Source organism: Anabrus simplex, chromosome 5 (genome assembly GCF_040414725.1).
Source record: "Anabrus simplex isolate iqAnaSimp1 chromosome 5, ASM4041472v1, whole genome shotgun sequence".
NCBI classification, from domain to species: Eukaryota; Metazoa; Arthropoda; class Insecta; order Orthoptera; family Tettigoniidae; genus Anabrus; species Anabrus simplex.
Genome location: NC_090269.1, coordinates 421,226,502 through 421,242,785, shown reverse-complemented (window position 1 = coordinate 421,242,785; position 16,284 = coordinate 421,226,502). Strand labels below are relative to the sequence as shown.

At 36.2% G+C, this 16,284-nt stretch overlaps 1 protein-coding gene across 1 annotated transcript in view; it reads right to left on the bottom strand.

Annotated features, from left to right (window-relative positions):
• Positions 1-16,284, bottom strand: part of FANCI (Fanconi anemia complementation group I) — a 427,158-nt gene that overhangs the window by 306,413 nt on the left and 104,461 nt on the right. The window contains exon 6 of the mRNA XM_067148224.2: positions 7,559-7,755. Coding sequence (XP_067004325.2) covers positions 7,559-7,755 — 197 coding nt within the window. The remainder of the gene's footprint in view (positions 1-7,558; positions 7,756-16,284) is intronic.

The following is a 16,284-nucleotide window of genomic DNA, read 5'->3' as shown; positions in this document are numbered from 1 at the left end:
GTCAAGCACTAAATATTAAATTAACAAGAGAAGAAAATTTTCCTATAATACAATATACAATTTACGCTAACAATTTTTTCTTTTAAACACACAGCTCATCCCTAATAAATTTATATTGTTTACAAAATTCTACTTATAATATCTCTTGTACTACTTACTCAACTGATATACAGTATGCAGATTACTTCAAATGATATTATACAACTGGTATAAGATTAAAATTTGCATTGCATTTATTTATATATTTTTTTACCCAGTCTGGAACCTAAGTAGCATAACGACCTGCTGCGTCTTAACCAGAGCCCCTTTTCCCACCACTTTTCAGAGTTCCTGAAGGGCCTTCACAGGTACCGTAGTGGTCCCAGGGCCCTCGAAGTCCCCACTGTACTTCACCCCTACAGGCAGTCCCCTACTTTGGCTGTCCAAACTTCTTAGACCAGGGGATGGAATTCATTTATTCACACACATTTTTTATTTGCAATAACCTGCACTGGTCGAATGCCCTCTAACACTTCATTTATTTTCTCTGTTGCTGTATATTCTCTTCTTGAATATCCGTACAGATTTTGGAAAAGGATCAAACACTACCCCTGGTAAACTGTTCCACTCCTTCACACCGTTCCAATGAATGAAAATTTACCCCAATCACTTCTGATAAAATTCCTTGTAATTTTATATTTGTGGTCAGTCCTGCCAATATAATTATTTTCCAACTGAAGCCTCTCATGGATATCTCCCCAGGCTTCTTCTCTTGTATAGGCTCTATATAATCCTATAAGTCTAGTTTTCTCCCTTCTCTTACAATTTACGCTAACAATTTATTCTATTAAACACACAGCTCATCCTTAATAAATTTATATTGTTTACAAGTTCCTTTAACATTTCTGATACACTACTCTTTCTCCTGAAATCCCCTGTTACAAATCTTGCTGCATTCCTCTGCACACTATCTATTTCTTTCATTAGGTATTCTTGTGAGGATCCCAAACACTGTTTGCATATTCCAATAATGGACGAACCATACTCAGGTAACTGTTTTCTTTTAATTCTTTGTTGCATCCTTTAAGTAGCCTCATTATGTCATGTAACGATCTGTATGCTTTACCAACAATGTCATCAACATGATCCTTCCAGTGCAAATTACTTTCAAATCTCACACCTAAGTATTTGCACTTGCCATCTTTTGGGATAACTACCTCATCCAAAGTATATTCAAATACAGTTTTAAAGCTCCTGTTTGTAAAAGTTGTAACAGTAGACAAGATTCACCAATGAGACATATATTTTAGAACAACTAAATAAAATAGACCCACATTTATTTACCAGATATTGTAATAGGAGTTGAATCATGGTTGAGAAATGATATAATGGATGCAGAAATTTTCTCACGGCACTGGAGTGTGTATCGTAGAGATAGGATAGGAAGGGTGGGAGGGGAGTGTTCATTCTGGTGAAAGAAGAATTTGTAAGCTACAAACAAGTTAAAGATGAGACACATGAAATTCTAGCTGTAAGGCTCATTTCTAAAGATAATAGGCAACTTGATATATTTGGAGTGTACAGATCGGGAAAGGGTAGCACTGACGCGGATTCGGAATTATTTGATAGGATAGTCAGCTAGGTGGGAAACGACATGAAAAGAAATGTGATTGTAGCGGGAGATCTGAATTTGCCAGATGTCAATTGGGAAGGAAATGCGAACGACAGGAAGCATGACCAACAAATGGCAAATAAGTTAATATGGGAAGGACAGCTGATTCAGAAAGTGATGGAACCAACCAGAGGGAAAAATATCCTGGATGTCGTGCTGATAAAACCAGATGAGCTCTATAGGGAAACTGAAGTAATAGATGGTATTAGTGATCATGAAGCTGTTTTTGTGGTAGTTCAAAATAAATGTGATAGAAAGGAAGGTCTTAAAAGTAGGACTGTTAGGCAGTACCATATGGCTGATAAAGCAGGCATGAAGCAGTTTCTAAAAAGTAACTATGATTGGTGGAAAACGGGAAATAAAAATGTAAACAGACTTTGGGATGGGTTTAAAGAAATTGTTGAGGAATGCGAAAATAGGTTTGTACCATTAAGGGTGGTAAGGAATGGTAAAGATCCACCTTATTATAATAGAGAAATAAAGAGACTAAGAAGGAGGTGCAGACTGGAAAGAAATAGAGTTAGAAATGGCTGTGGAAGTAAGGAGAAATTGAAGGAACTTACTAGAAAATTGAATCTAGCAAAGAAGGCAGCTAATGATAACATGATGGCAAGCATACAGTAATTGGCAGTCATACGAATTTTAGTGAAAAATGGAAGGGTATGTATAGGTATTTTAAGGCAGAAACAGGTTCCAAGAAGGACATTCCAGGAATAATTAATGAACAAGGGGAGTGTGTATGTGAGGATCTTCACAAGGCAGAAGTATTCAGTCAGCAGTATGTAAAGATTGTTGGTTACAAGGATAATGTCGAGATAAAGGAGGAGACTAAGGCCAAAGAAGTAATAAAATTTACATATGATAACAATGACATTTACAATAAGATACAAAAGTTGAAAACTAGAAAAGCAGCTGGAATTGATCAGATTTCTGGGGATATACTAAAGACAATGGTTGGGATATAGTACCATATCTGAAGTACTTATTTGATTATTGTTTGGTCGGAGGAACTATACCAGATGAATGGAGAGTTGGTATAGTAGCCCCTGTGTATAAAGGAAAGGGTGATAAGACATAAAGCTGAAAATTACAGGCCAGTAAGTTTGACATGCATTGTATGTAAGATTTGGGAGGGCATTCTTTCTGATTATATTAGACATGTTTGTGAAATTAATAGCTGGTTCGATAGAAGGCATTTCGGTTTTAGGAAAGGTTATTCCATTGAAGCTCAACTTGTAGGATTCCAGCAAGATATAGTAGATATCTTGGATTCTGAAGGTCAAATGGACTGCATCGCGATTGACCTGTCTAAAGCATTTGATAGGGTAGATCATGGAAGACTACTGCCAAAAATGAGCGCAATTGGACTAGACAAAAGAGTGACTGAATGGGTTGCTATATTTCTAGAAAATAGATCTCAGAGAATTAGAGTAGGTGAAGCTTTATCTGACCCTGTAATAATTAAGAGGGGAATTCCTCAAGGCAGTATTATCGGACCTTTATGTTTTCTTACATATATAAAAGATATGAGTAAAGAAGTGGAATTGGAGGTAAGGCTTTTTGCGGATGATGTTATTCTCTATAGAGTGATAAATAAGTTACAAGATTGTGAGCAATTGCAACGTGACCTCGAAAATGTTGTGAGATGGACAGCAGGCAATGGTATGTTGATAAATGGGGTTAAAAGTCAGGTTGTGAGTTTCACAAATAGGAAAAGTCCTCTCAGTTTTAATTACTGTGTTGATGGGGTGAAAGTTCCTTTTGGGGATCATTGTAAGTATCTAGGTGTTAATATAAGGAAAGATCTTCATTGGGGTAATCACATAAATGGGATTGTAAATAAAGGGTACAGATCTCTGCACATGGTTATGAGGGTGTTTAGGGGTTGTAGCAAGGATGTAAAGGAGAGTGCATATAAGTCTCTGGTAAGATCCCAACTAGAGTATGGTTCCAGTGTATGGGACCCTCACCAGGATTACCTGATTCAAGAACTGGAAAAAATCCAAAGAAAAGCAGCTCGATTTGTTCCGGGTGATTTCCTACAAAAAAGTAGCGTTACAAAAATGTTGCAATGTTTGGGTTGGGAAGAATTGAGAGAAAGAAGAAGAGCTGCTCGACTAAGTGGTATGTTCCGAGCTGTCAGCGGAGAGATGGCGTGGAATGACATTAGTAGACGAATAAGTTTGAATGGTGTTTATAAAAGTAGGAAAGATCACAATATGAAGACAAAGTTGGAATTCAAGAGGACAAACTGGGGCCAATATTCATTTATAGGAAGGGGAGTTAGGGATTGGAATAACTTACCAAGGGAGATGTTCAATAAATTTCCAATTTCTTTGAAATCATTTAGGAAAAGGCTAGGAAAGCAACAGATAGGGAATCTGCCACCTGGGCGACTGCCCTAAATGCAGATCAGTATTGATTGATTGACACATATAAAATTCACAATAGAAAAAGAAAATGACTGCACCTTGAATTATTTAGATATATCTGTCACTAGACACCATGATCACCTGACATATCAAGTATAGAGGAAACCCACACAAACCTCCAATACAATAAGAAAAGATCCTATCCACCCTAACGCTCACAAAAAAGCAGCTTACCACAGTATGATACACAGAGCATTCAATATACCTCTATCCCAGGAAGAGCTGAAAAAGGAATTAAACACGATTTACGATATAGCCCATCAAAACGGATTTAATAGAGAAATGGTCAATAGAATCATTCAAAAGATAAAATATCAACCCAAATCAAGACTAACCAGAGCTAACAACTTCAAGAAGGATTACGTACTTTTCACATTTAATAATATCCACGTTCATTCCATAACTAACATTTTTTTTTAATGCAATCTAAAAATAGCATACAAAACAACACACAACAGTGCCAACATTTTACACAACGCCAAATCTGTTAATGATAATAATAGATACAGTTGTTCAGGAGTGTATCAAATGAAATGCGACAATTGTGAGGCTAGCTATATCGGACGTACTGGAAGAAACTTCTTTATTCGTTACAATGAACACATTAACGCCTTAAAGCATAATCACTTTTCGTCTATAGCTCAACATGAGGATTATAAGCATAATTTTACAAATACTGAAAACGACATGTAGATTCTAAGTGTGATCCCCAAGGGCCCTCTGCTCAATATAACGGAAGAATTTTACATTACTATAGATCAATACACAAACCCAAATTATAACTTAAACGAAATTACAGATAAAGTTAATATCCTCTTTAATACAATCATCCCGATTTTAAAAAACACCTACATAAAAATAGTTAAAAAACAGAATCCAATACATATCAAGGAACCTCCCGAAGACACGCCCAGCCATACCTCACCTCCCCCAATCACTGCCCTTATTGCACCTCTCCTTCCCCTCTCTATCACCTCTATCTTACCTTCCCCAATCAAGACTCCTCAAACCCCTCCACTTCCCCTCTCCATTACCGCAAGTACCAACCCTAGACACGCACGGAACAGTGCACGACATACTCCCTAACTGTACACATTCGACCAGTCAACAGTACTATATAAGTAAACACTTATTCGACACATTCATTAGACATTCCATTGACAAAATTCTTGAACTTCATCTTCTTCTCTGTTCTTGCAGATTACTGCATGTCCAACAACAAAACTACAAAGAGGGAGCATCAGCACCTACTCAATATCTTTTAACGAGATTAGTACCAAGGAAACGAATGAAACACCACAATATTTTGATGTAAATCATCCAACATTCTTAACTATATGAACTTACAAGATAAACAATACACATCATTGAACATTCTAGAATGCTTGGCACAAACATGCCTGTGAACGTACATAATGCTTTACCAACATTAATATAACTCCAAAGTGTACCGCAAGAATACTGTGAACATTTTATTGTATTTTAATGTATTATATGTTGTTAGTTTTCATCACATCCATATCCTAGAATGTTCTAGAATGCTTAGTACAAATATACCAATCAACGTATGCAACGATTCACCAATATGAACTAAACTTCAAAGTGAACCTCAAGAATGCTATAAACATTTTGAGTGAAGACATTTTATTTCACCAAATTATCTATTATTCACGAACAGTACACCAGAATTTTATGTAACACATACATGTCATAGAATATCGACGCTTGCTTTTTAAACCAGAAGACACACCATATCATTGTATATTTTATATATTGTATATTTTAATTTTATCACTCATTTCATGTGACATTCTTCATTTGATTTAGTAATGTTTTTAAATATATTAAGTTAGCTTTAGATCTCCTGATCAGCTGAGGATGACCTCTGTCAAGGTCAAAACCAGTACTGCATAGTAACAAAACATAATAAAGTATTGATTAGGTGGACGGTACCCATTCTTTGTGATTGTGAATACCAAGTATCAATACGGACATGAAACTGATAGATTATAAGATAACATGATTGCCATCAGGTGGTTCGATCCTAGGGAAGTTTGTATGTTGACCACGCGACATACTAACAACATGAGACCTACAGGGAAGACGGGCAGACAGACAAGACTGCCTGTAGAGAAACCCCGTTATTGGCTATAACAAGTACATGGGTCCTGTTGATCGGTCAGACATGATGATCAGTTCTATCAAGTGCATGCGGAAGTCGATGAAATGGTACCTAGAGTTGTTTTTCTACCAGCTGGACATCACTGTTCTAAATTCTCATGCCCTCTTCAATGTCAAAACTGGACAGAACATATCTCTAGAAGATTTCCAACTACAGCTTATAAGGGAACTCATCCAGAAGTACCACATATCTAGACAATCCAGCAAACGGAGGACGTCCTACATCTGGTGACCAACCACTCAGACTGACGGAGAGACATTTCCCATCCCCTGTACAACCTATTCCAGAGAAGAAATTATCTACAAGATGCTGCCATGACTGCTCCAACACAACAACTGGCGAAAAGAAGAGGCGAGAAACCCAGTACATGTGCGTCAAATGTGACGTGGCTCTCTGTGTTCACCCCTGCTTTGAAATATACCACACATTAGTGAAGTTCAGACGGACACATTGGAGTGTCTGTTATAAATTATGAAACAATTTGGTGTAAATTAGGTGAGTTGATATTTTAGAACTTGGTATTTTCACTACATTTCTTATTTTGGCCAACCCTGACATAAATTTAACTTTTGTTACATTATTAAATAATGAAATGTTCTTTGATTGCTTTTTATTAGGAAATAATTAGTCATAACCGATCTATTCAAGGCAATGACCAGTGAGTACTTTGACTATTATGGACAATTCTGATTTGTAAAATAGCTAAAATGACTCACATTCGTAATTGTTGAAAGAGCGTTGTGCAATTTGGTGAGAATTTAGCACTTGTGAAAGAGGAATATAGAATTTTTATAGGCCCATGAACAACCCTGATTTTCTCTGTTGTTAATTTTTGTGGAAAAAATAAAACTGAAAGCTGTTCTGGAATTATTTTTCCAGTTCATATGAAATATCTTGCACAATTTTCATATATTTCATGTATTTTGAGGCATCATATTTAAAAAAAAAAAATTTAGCACAGAGGGTTCGGACAGGCGCTCACAATATTAGAAGCGGAAAGGTTAAAGAAAACAGTTTTGCATTTATATAACATTTTGAATAAAGCCTTTAAAAGCATTTTGTGTAACATTGCTAAGTTGTCAAAAATTACTTGTCTACACTAAATCTTCCATAAACGGTATTAAGATTGGAAAAAAAACATAGTGTGCTTCAAATTCTCTTTTACTTTTTTTTTTTAAGCAAACAAAATAGAATAATGATATTTAGAACGAACAGTTCTCTTCACCAGTAAACTGGTGTTGTTCACTTGTTTCTTTTAATGCATATAGACTAATATGTACACAAAATTCTTACCTGTTCTTCATACGATGGAACACAGGATATGGAAAGAAGAACACACAGAAAGAATGGATTGATCACCATCTCTGGGGCTGTGTTCACAGTTCTCAGACTCTTCATGAACTCTTTGACACTACTATGACCAAGACTGGCCGACTGATTGATAAAGAAAAGTACAGTGCTTTCAGTCCTCTGGATTTCTGCAAGGCCACCTAAAAGTATCACAGCAAGAAAAGAAACAAAACTCAGGATATTAATAGTTTCATACCGAAGATCTGCAAAAAATCCTTCAAAAGAATCAGACAGGAGTATAACACCAACTATTTTCAGATGTGCAGTTAAAAAAATAAAAACAAGAGACACAGGCTTTAAAAAGAAAAATACCTAGAGAAAATATTTCAAAAGTCGAACAGATAAGGACAAAGAACTCTATAAGTTGGTGAAGAAAGAATCTAAGCAGGTTGTCAGAGCAGAAAGAGAAAAATGGTTGAATGAATTGAGTAACAAACTAAATGAAGATGTAGATGTCAAAAGAAAAATGTTGTATGGAATGATGAAGAATAGGAGGAGAGACAAAGAACAGACTTACTATCTGACTAGTGATAGTGGGTATATTCATTACAGATGACAGAGAGATCAAAGAAGAATAGAAGAATTATTTTGATAAGCTGTTAAATGTGAATGATATCACAAACATTGCATTAGAGTAGTTAATGATGGAAGGATGGAAGAAAGACACTATAACAGATCTGACATGCAATTATATAGAATATGCATGGAAATACATCAAAACAGGAAAATCTCCAGCCATTGATGAAGTGTGTGGTGAAATGATCAGGTCTATGGGTGATGCAGGATAGCAGTGGATGTATAGACTTTTCCACAAGATATGGAAGGATGGGTAAATACCAGCAGATTGGGAAAAAGGAATCATCATTCCACTCTTTAAGAAAGGTGACAGGAAGAAATGTTCCAATTACAGAGGAATTACATTAACTTCCCAAGTGGGAAAGCTGTATGAAAGGATTTTAGAAAGGAAAATAAGACCACTGATAGAATTAAAGTTATCAGAGGAACAATATGGATTCCGGAAAGGCAGATCAACAGTTGATCTAATATTTGGGCTGCGTCAGCTAATGGAGAAGAATTATGATCATAACAAGGTCCTTTGGCTGGTCTTCCTGGATATCGTTAAAAAAAAACTTTGATGCTGTAAGTAGGCACAAAGACTAGAAGATGCTGAGAAACAGTGGAATCAATAATGACATAATAAAACGAATTGAGAATTTATAAGAAGACATCAGTAGTTGCGTCAAAACACCATCAGAAATGATGGAACCCTTTAGAATAACTACGGGCCTAAGACAAGGTGGAGTTCTGTCACCTCTTCTCTTCATTATTATGATGAATGAGATTCAACAACAAGTATGCCAAAATGTTGGTAACAACAATATGAAAGTCATGCTATTTGCTGATGACCTGTACATGGGGAGATTCCAAGGAGGAACTTCAGGATCAGATCAATGCATGGACAGTAACAGCTGAAGGGTACGGCCTAAGATTCAGTCAGGAAAAAAAGTGAAGCGTTGGTTATGCAGAGAAATGGTCAACCTGAAGATTACATTGAAATAAAGGTTAAACAACTGAAGATGTTCAACAAATTCAAATATCTAGGAAGCATGATATCAGCAACAGGCTCCATTGAAGAGGAACTTACCAGCAGGATTCAAGCTGGAGGAACATTCTATAGAGTTGTCCGAGATCTAATATGGAACCTAAAACTACCATTGAAATGCAAGCGAGCAATTTATCTGACTTATTCCATGCCAATTTTGACATATGGGAGCGAGACCTGGACCATGAGGAAAAAGGATGAAGCAAGGATTCTAGCAGCTGAAATGAGACTCGTCCGAGCGATGGTTGGCAAAACAAGACGAGATAAAATTCGTAATGAGAACATAAGGGACATGGCTCAGGTTGGCAGAATGCAGGATAACATAACTCTGCGTAGACTCAAATGGTATGGTCATATGCGAAGGATGGATCCTGATCGCATACCCAGAAAAATGTATGATCTGCAGTTAAAATATTCAAGACCAAGAGGGCGGCCAAGAATGCGATATACAGACATGGTGAAAAACGACATTCAGTAACGAGGAAGGGACTGGGACAACAATGAAGAAGGAGAAAAGTACAAAGACAGAAGTCGGTGGAGGGGCTTCATTCACCGATCCATCGTATAGATGGAACAATGTGGGATACGTAAGTATGTATTTTCCGAGTAGTATACACTCATATTCATTGTGTTAAGAATTAGCACTATTCAAGGCAAAGGAGAAAAGGAGGTAGGTGATTACACAGTGTTCTTTACTGGTGTCATAAGAGGTATGACAGAGAGTGGAGCAAGACTGTTCATCAGGAAAATAACTTTCAGTTAACAAGAACTCTCCAGTTCACCTCCGCATTTGCAAAATGAAACTTTGACCATAGATATAGTAGGAGTCACTAGTAAATATAGGCTGCTAATGGAACTCCTAGGCCCTATTTCATAAAAGTTACAATTTTACAGATGACAGGAAAAAGTTGGACAGGTTTACATATTGAAAATTTTGTGTTTCATAAAAGCTTACAAGTTTACAAGATTGTCATGAAAATTTTGTAAATTTATATGACAATTTTACAAAATTCTGTTTCATAAAAGTTTTGAAATGACAAGTTGATAAATTTGTAGACTACTAACAGTGTTATGAAATAGATACATTTAACAATTTGTAACATTTTCATAACAGGAGTGCCAGGTAATTCCTTTGCAGGAATATCTTGGGTTAGTATTGCATTGAGTGTACAAGAACGCAACTTACATTTCATTCATTCAATTCTTGACCGTCTACAATGGGCATGATAACATTTTTTTTTTTTCAATTTGCTTTACGTAACACCGACACAGATAGGTCTTACGGAGATGATGGGAATGGCCTAGAGGAGTGGAAAGGAAATGGCCATGGCCTTAATTAAGGTAAGAGCCACAGCATTTGTTTGGTGTGAAAATGGGAAACCACAGAAAACCATCTTCAAGGCTGCTGACAGTGGGGTTCAAACCCACTATCTCCCAGATACAACCAGACAGCCAACTCACCCAGTGGGCATGATAACAGCTAAGATAGTATATAAGTAGGAATTGTATTCTCTAAGAATCCCTAATATCCTCCCCACCCTCGTCAATCTCCAAGGGGATGACCAGCTGGACAGGATGTGTTAAATGCCTTCCAACTGCAGCACGAGGCACAACAGTTCTTCTTTTACCATTTCGCCCATTTTCATATATGCCCTGGACGTTGCTCCTCTTGCAGAAGGACTAGGTCACCAACTCAGAGCTTCATGTCTCTTTTGTGTGACCGTTGAACTTCATGATAGCTGTGGAGTTGGAGCAGATACTCCTTCGTCCAACTCTTCCGGAAATCTTCTGAGCTGTCAGCTGAGATAGAATTACACAGGGCCTCCACAGTCCACATTTAGTCAGCTGTAACAGACGCACTGAGTCTCACCTCTCTGAGGCAGACGAGAACAAATATTAAACACAGCACAACCCTTCTCCTTTGGTGCGCTTAGAGTCAAATATTCCACCTGCCTCATAACATCTTAATTAAGAATTACGAACAATACATCATCACACCAACATAAGAACAATTGCAAGCTGTCCACTTCATGACCGTATCGATGAATTCAATCAAAAAATTATTAAACAAATTAATTTAAAACACCACCTAATCAATACTTTATTTCTTGCCTTTTGGCAAAATTATAAAAACATCATCATATACAGGACATGTTACCACTTAGTGGTCATCTTCAGCTGTCTTTAAATAGCTTAGATGAAACAATTTTATTAGTAAGTACCTTAAAATCTTAAATTCCTTTCCCAAGGAAATTTATAACTATTGTTTGAAGCGCTTGAAATTAGGGGGGAAGGGGGGAATAAGTGTGTGGGGGGGGGGGGTTAGTGGTGTGGTGTGTGAAAAGGTACTTAAATTACAATTCGCGTCTATGGTAATATTAAAAAGAAAAACTTCTTTTCTAATTTAACATATTTAAAAAATCTTAAAATGTCTGTAATTGGGCACTTTTTGTAAAAACATTAGGTGGCTTGATCTTGCTTATGTTAAAATCGATGTGTATAACAGTCTTCAGGTTTCTTATTGATTGTCTGTTGTGTTGATTATCTTCCTTTAAAGTTGCTTTTTATTTTTAGTACCAGGTTGTGTTGAACTGTTAATATACAATGATTCTATGGTGACTTCTCTATTAAGTTGTGTCAAACAGCGGTCTTCAGATTTGGGCAGCTTGCCTCACGATCTGCAACCAGCAGAAAGATCGTAAAATGTTGAAATATGCTGTTAAACAAAATTGTTCTAATTTAGTTTGTCCTCGGAAAGAAGGTGGTGATAGGGGTATATTGCTTTAACTCATCTTTCTGGAATGGTGTTTGTACTCTGCCGCCTTGGGACTGTTTATGTGTACACAACCTAGTGTTATAGCGATGTGACACAGTTTGTTCATTTGTGTGATTAGCCAGAGAGAGGGGAAGCGAGGTCGTGTCATCATCTAATACATCTCGCGAAGGGGGAGGGAGTACTATTAGCTGTGCTTCCATGACGTTATGTTAGGTTATTTTACTTGTTCATCTTTTTGTCTTCTGTTTATCCATTCTATGTATTTACTTATAGGAGGTTATTTTGGTCAATAATGAAAGACTCCCACCTGCTGTCAAAAATTTGTTGAACATGACCTTCACAGAACAAGAATTACAAATGTTAGGAAAAGGACCAAATCACAATTGGCATAGTATCAATAAAAGTCAAGAACTAATACAAACGTTAGCAGAAACAGAAACAGCCACACAGACCCTACCAATCGATATTAAAAAATGATCTAAAGTACGAAACTACGAAAAAAATTCCCTCCGTAATTAAAGAATTAGAATCAAATTCCGACAATTCAAAGATAGATAGAGAACTTCAACGTGAAATTAGACAAAGTAATGTAGTTGTAACGAAAGCCGATAAAGGAGGAACAGTTGTAATAATAAACAAAACCGAATACATTAAGAAAACAGAAACTTTTTTCAATAACAACAAATTTAAGGTCATTGAGAAAGACCCCACCTTAAAAAAACAAAGGAACTTGAAAGGGATACTAAAACAAAGTAACTTCCTCTTAAACTACGAAGAAATACAGAAGCTCATAAATATGAACCCAGGATTTCCCAAAGCAAGGGCTATGCATAAACTACATAAATAGGATATACCTATTAGACCGGTAATTAACTTTCGGAAAAGTCCCACATACAAAACCTCTCAATTCATTCATAAGTTTTTAACTCAAAATTAGATTTCTTGCCCCAAAACACCGATAAAGAAACTCCAAGGAGTTTTGCAAGGTTGTTAAAGACTTTAAATGAACTTCTTCCCACGCAACAAGCTCCTTTGACATTAAAGATATATATACTAACACTCCCATAAAAGATCATTAAGATTATAAAAAGGAATGAATCTATTGGAACACAAACGCATTAGTAAACTGGAAATAGAACATTTTATTTGATTATCCTGGAATTCGTACTTAACCATAATTTCTTTTCTTTCAATAATAGAATATATCAGCGAGATGGACTCCCTATGGGAGCTCCGGCTTCAGGAATTTTAGCTAATATATACCTCGATTACCTAGAACACACTCAGATAGTAGGCCATATTAAAGGACTAGTACTCTGGCTACGCTATGTTGATAATACTTATGCCATACTAAATAAAGAACTTAATAACAGTCACAACATTCTAAATACCTTAAATAACTTAGACCCAATCATTAAATTTATAGTAGTAGTAGTAGTAGTAGTAGTAGTAGTAGTAGTAGTAGTAGTAGTAGTAGTAGTAGTAGTAGTAGAAGAAGAAGAAGAAGAAGAAGAAGAAGAAGAAGAAGCAGAAGAAGAAGGCAGACTCAATTTTCTAGACATTCAAACAATCCAGGAAAACAACAAGTTCCATTTTAGAGTACACAGAAAACCCACTTTTATACCGACCACAATATAAAGCAACTCCTTGCACCCTATTTCACAAAAGAAATCCGTTTACTATAGTTTCGTCAGCAGGGCCTTTGAAATTCCATTATCAGAAAATGACACGAAGGAGGAATTAGCTTACATTCACCAGTAAGCTCTTTTTAACGGTTATAGTTTTAAATTCATCAATAAAATCATTACTAAGTGCAAATATCAACAACAAATAAAATTAAAGCAGCAATAGGAGAAAGTGAAGAGGTACATCAAATTTACCTTCAATAACCCGAGGATAACAAACTTGTTTAAGAAACACAACACCGAAGTAGCATTCTCAACTAACAACACGAAACATAGATTCTTCAATCACAGCAAGGTCAATAAACTTAAGGACGACAAATTTCAGGAGTCAGGCATTTATAAGTTGATTTGCAATCAGTGTAAAAAAACATGTGGGACAATCTGGAAGAAGCTTTACAATTAGATATCAGGAGCATGTTAATGCAGAGAAGTACAGCAGATTCTCTGCTATGGGAGCTTATATAAAACAGGCAGCCACAAATTCACTAACGTTAAGCAGGATCTTCACATCATTAGTAGGATTAATAAAGGAAGTCTTATGAACAGCCTAGAAAATATCCCCATTATTCTTGACAAATTAGAAAACAAAGAACGGAATTTAAATTAAATGAATGACCAAACTAACCTCCTATATGAGCATATAAGTAAATACATAGAATGGATAAACAGAAGACAAATAAGACGAACAAGTAAAATAACCAAACATGACATCATGGAAGAACAGCTACTACTCCCTACCCCCTTCATGAGACAGAGTAGATGAAGACACGACCTCACTTCTCCTCTCTCCGTCGAATCACACAAATGAACAAACTGTATCACATCGCTATAACACTAGGTCGTGTACACGCTAAGCAGTCACAAGGTGGTGGAGTATAAACACCATTCCAGAAAGGTGAGTTAAAGCAATATACCCCTATCACCACCTTCTTTCCGAGGTCAAACTAAATTAGAACAATTTTGTTTAACGACACATTTTAACATTTTACGATCTTTCTGCTGGTTGCAGATCATGAGGCAAGCTGCCCAAATCTGAAGACCGCTGTTTGACACAACTTAATAGAGAAGTCACCATAGAATCATTGTATATTAACAGTTCAACACAACCTGGTACTAAAAATAAAAAGCAACTTTAAAGGAAGATAATCAACACAACAGACAATCAATAAGAAACTTGAAGACTGTTATACACATCGATTTTAACATAAGCAAGATCAAGCCACCTAGTGTTTTTACAAAAAGTGCCCAATTACAGACATTTTAAGATTTTTTAAATATGTTCAATTAGAAAAGAAGTTTTTAATATTACCATAGATGCGAATTGTAATTTAAGTACCTTTTAACACACCACATCACTAAAATCCCCCCACTTATTCCCCCCTTCCCCCTCAAATTTCAAGCGCTTTAAACATAGTTATAAATTCCCATGGGAAAGTAATTTAAGATTTTAAGGTACTTACTAATCAAATTGTTTCATCTAAACTATTTAAGGACAGCTGAAGATGACCACTAAGTGGTCGAAACATGTCCTGTATATGATAATGCTTTTACAATTTTGCCAAAAGACAAGAAATAAAGTATCGATTAGGTGGTGTTTTAAATTAATTTGTTTAATAATTCGTTGAACATAGGAACAACTCGATCATCAAACTTTTAATGGAACTATTATATGTGTTCAATGTTATCTCCAATTCAACAGAACAAAGAAACAATTGAGCTCCAACATTTTAAGAACATTCTTTGAATTTGATCATTATTTTAAACTGATGTATTCAGTAACCTGAAACATATTTTAATCTTTATTTGTTAATGTCACCCTAATTAAACTGTATCGACTATACTAAGAGTATCCTTCGTAATATATTAAATTCTTCACAACCCACCTTCAATTACATCTCCTCATGCCATGACAACCATGCGTCACATCACCCTCCTTGCACTGCTGGCCCACAGAACTACCAAGTTCAACAACTCCTTCACAGTTTATGCATCTTGTGAACGGAACGAAGTTCCTGAGAATATGCGGACTACACCATTTACCTTCCACCACTTACGTTTTATTCAATTTTACCGTACCGACTATACTAAGAGTGGTATTTCAGAGTCGGAAGAAAAATAAACTAAATGTGAAGGCCTACAATATTGAAAGCGCATAACATTGATCAACAATAACATTACATTGACCATTGTTTGTGGTGATGTTCTTTGTGTCTTATGCTGCCGCTCAACTCTGATAGATGGGATTACTGCTGCATACTGAGTATATAACAGCCTAACTGAATATTGGCAGGAAATAGCTGGGGAGTTAGAAAACTTTCTTCTTCAGCATGTTATTCCTCTGGTTCATACATTTTCTGATACCGTACTGCTGGTACGGAATGAGCCTTTATTGAAGTGCTCATTTAATTAATCAGTCATTTATTCGAGTGAACAGAGAATATTTCATTTTTATTAAGTACTAGTAACTGGCAGGAAACATCTACATTCAGCAGCACAAGTCGCAATTTCTGCAGGGAGCTTGGAGCTCGAGTTTGTTTGCTCACCAGCTAAGTTTGAAAGGTGGAATTTCGACATGACACACACAAAGCCGAACAAGGGAACAATA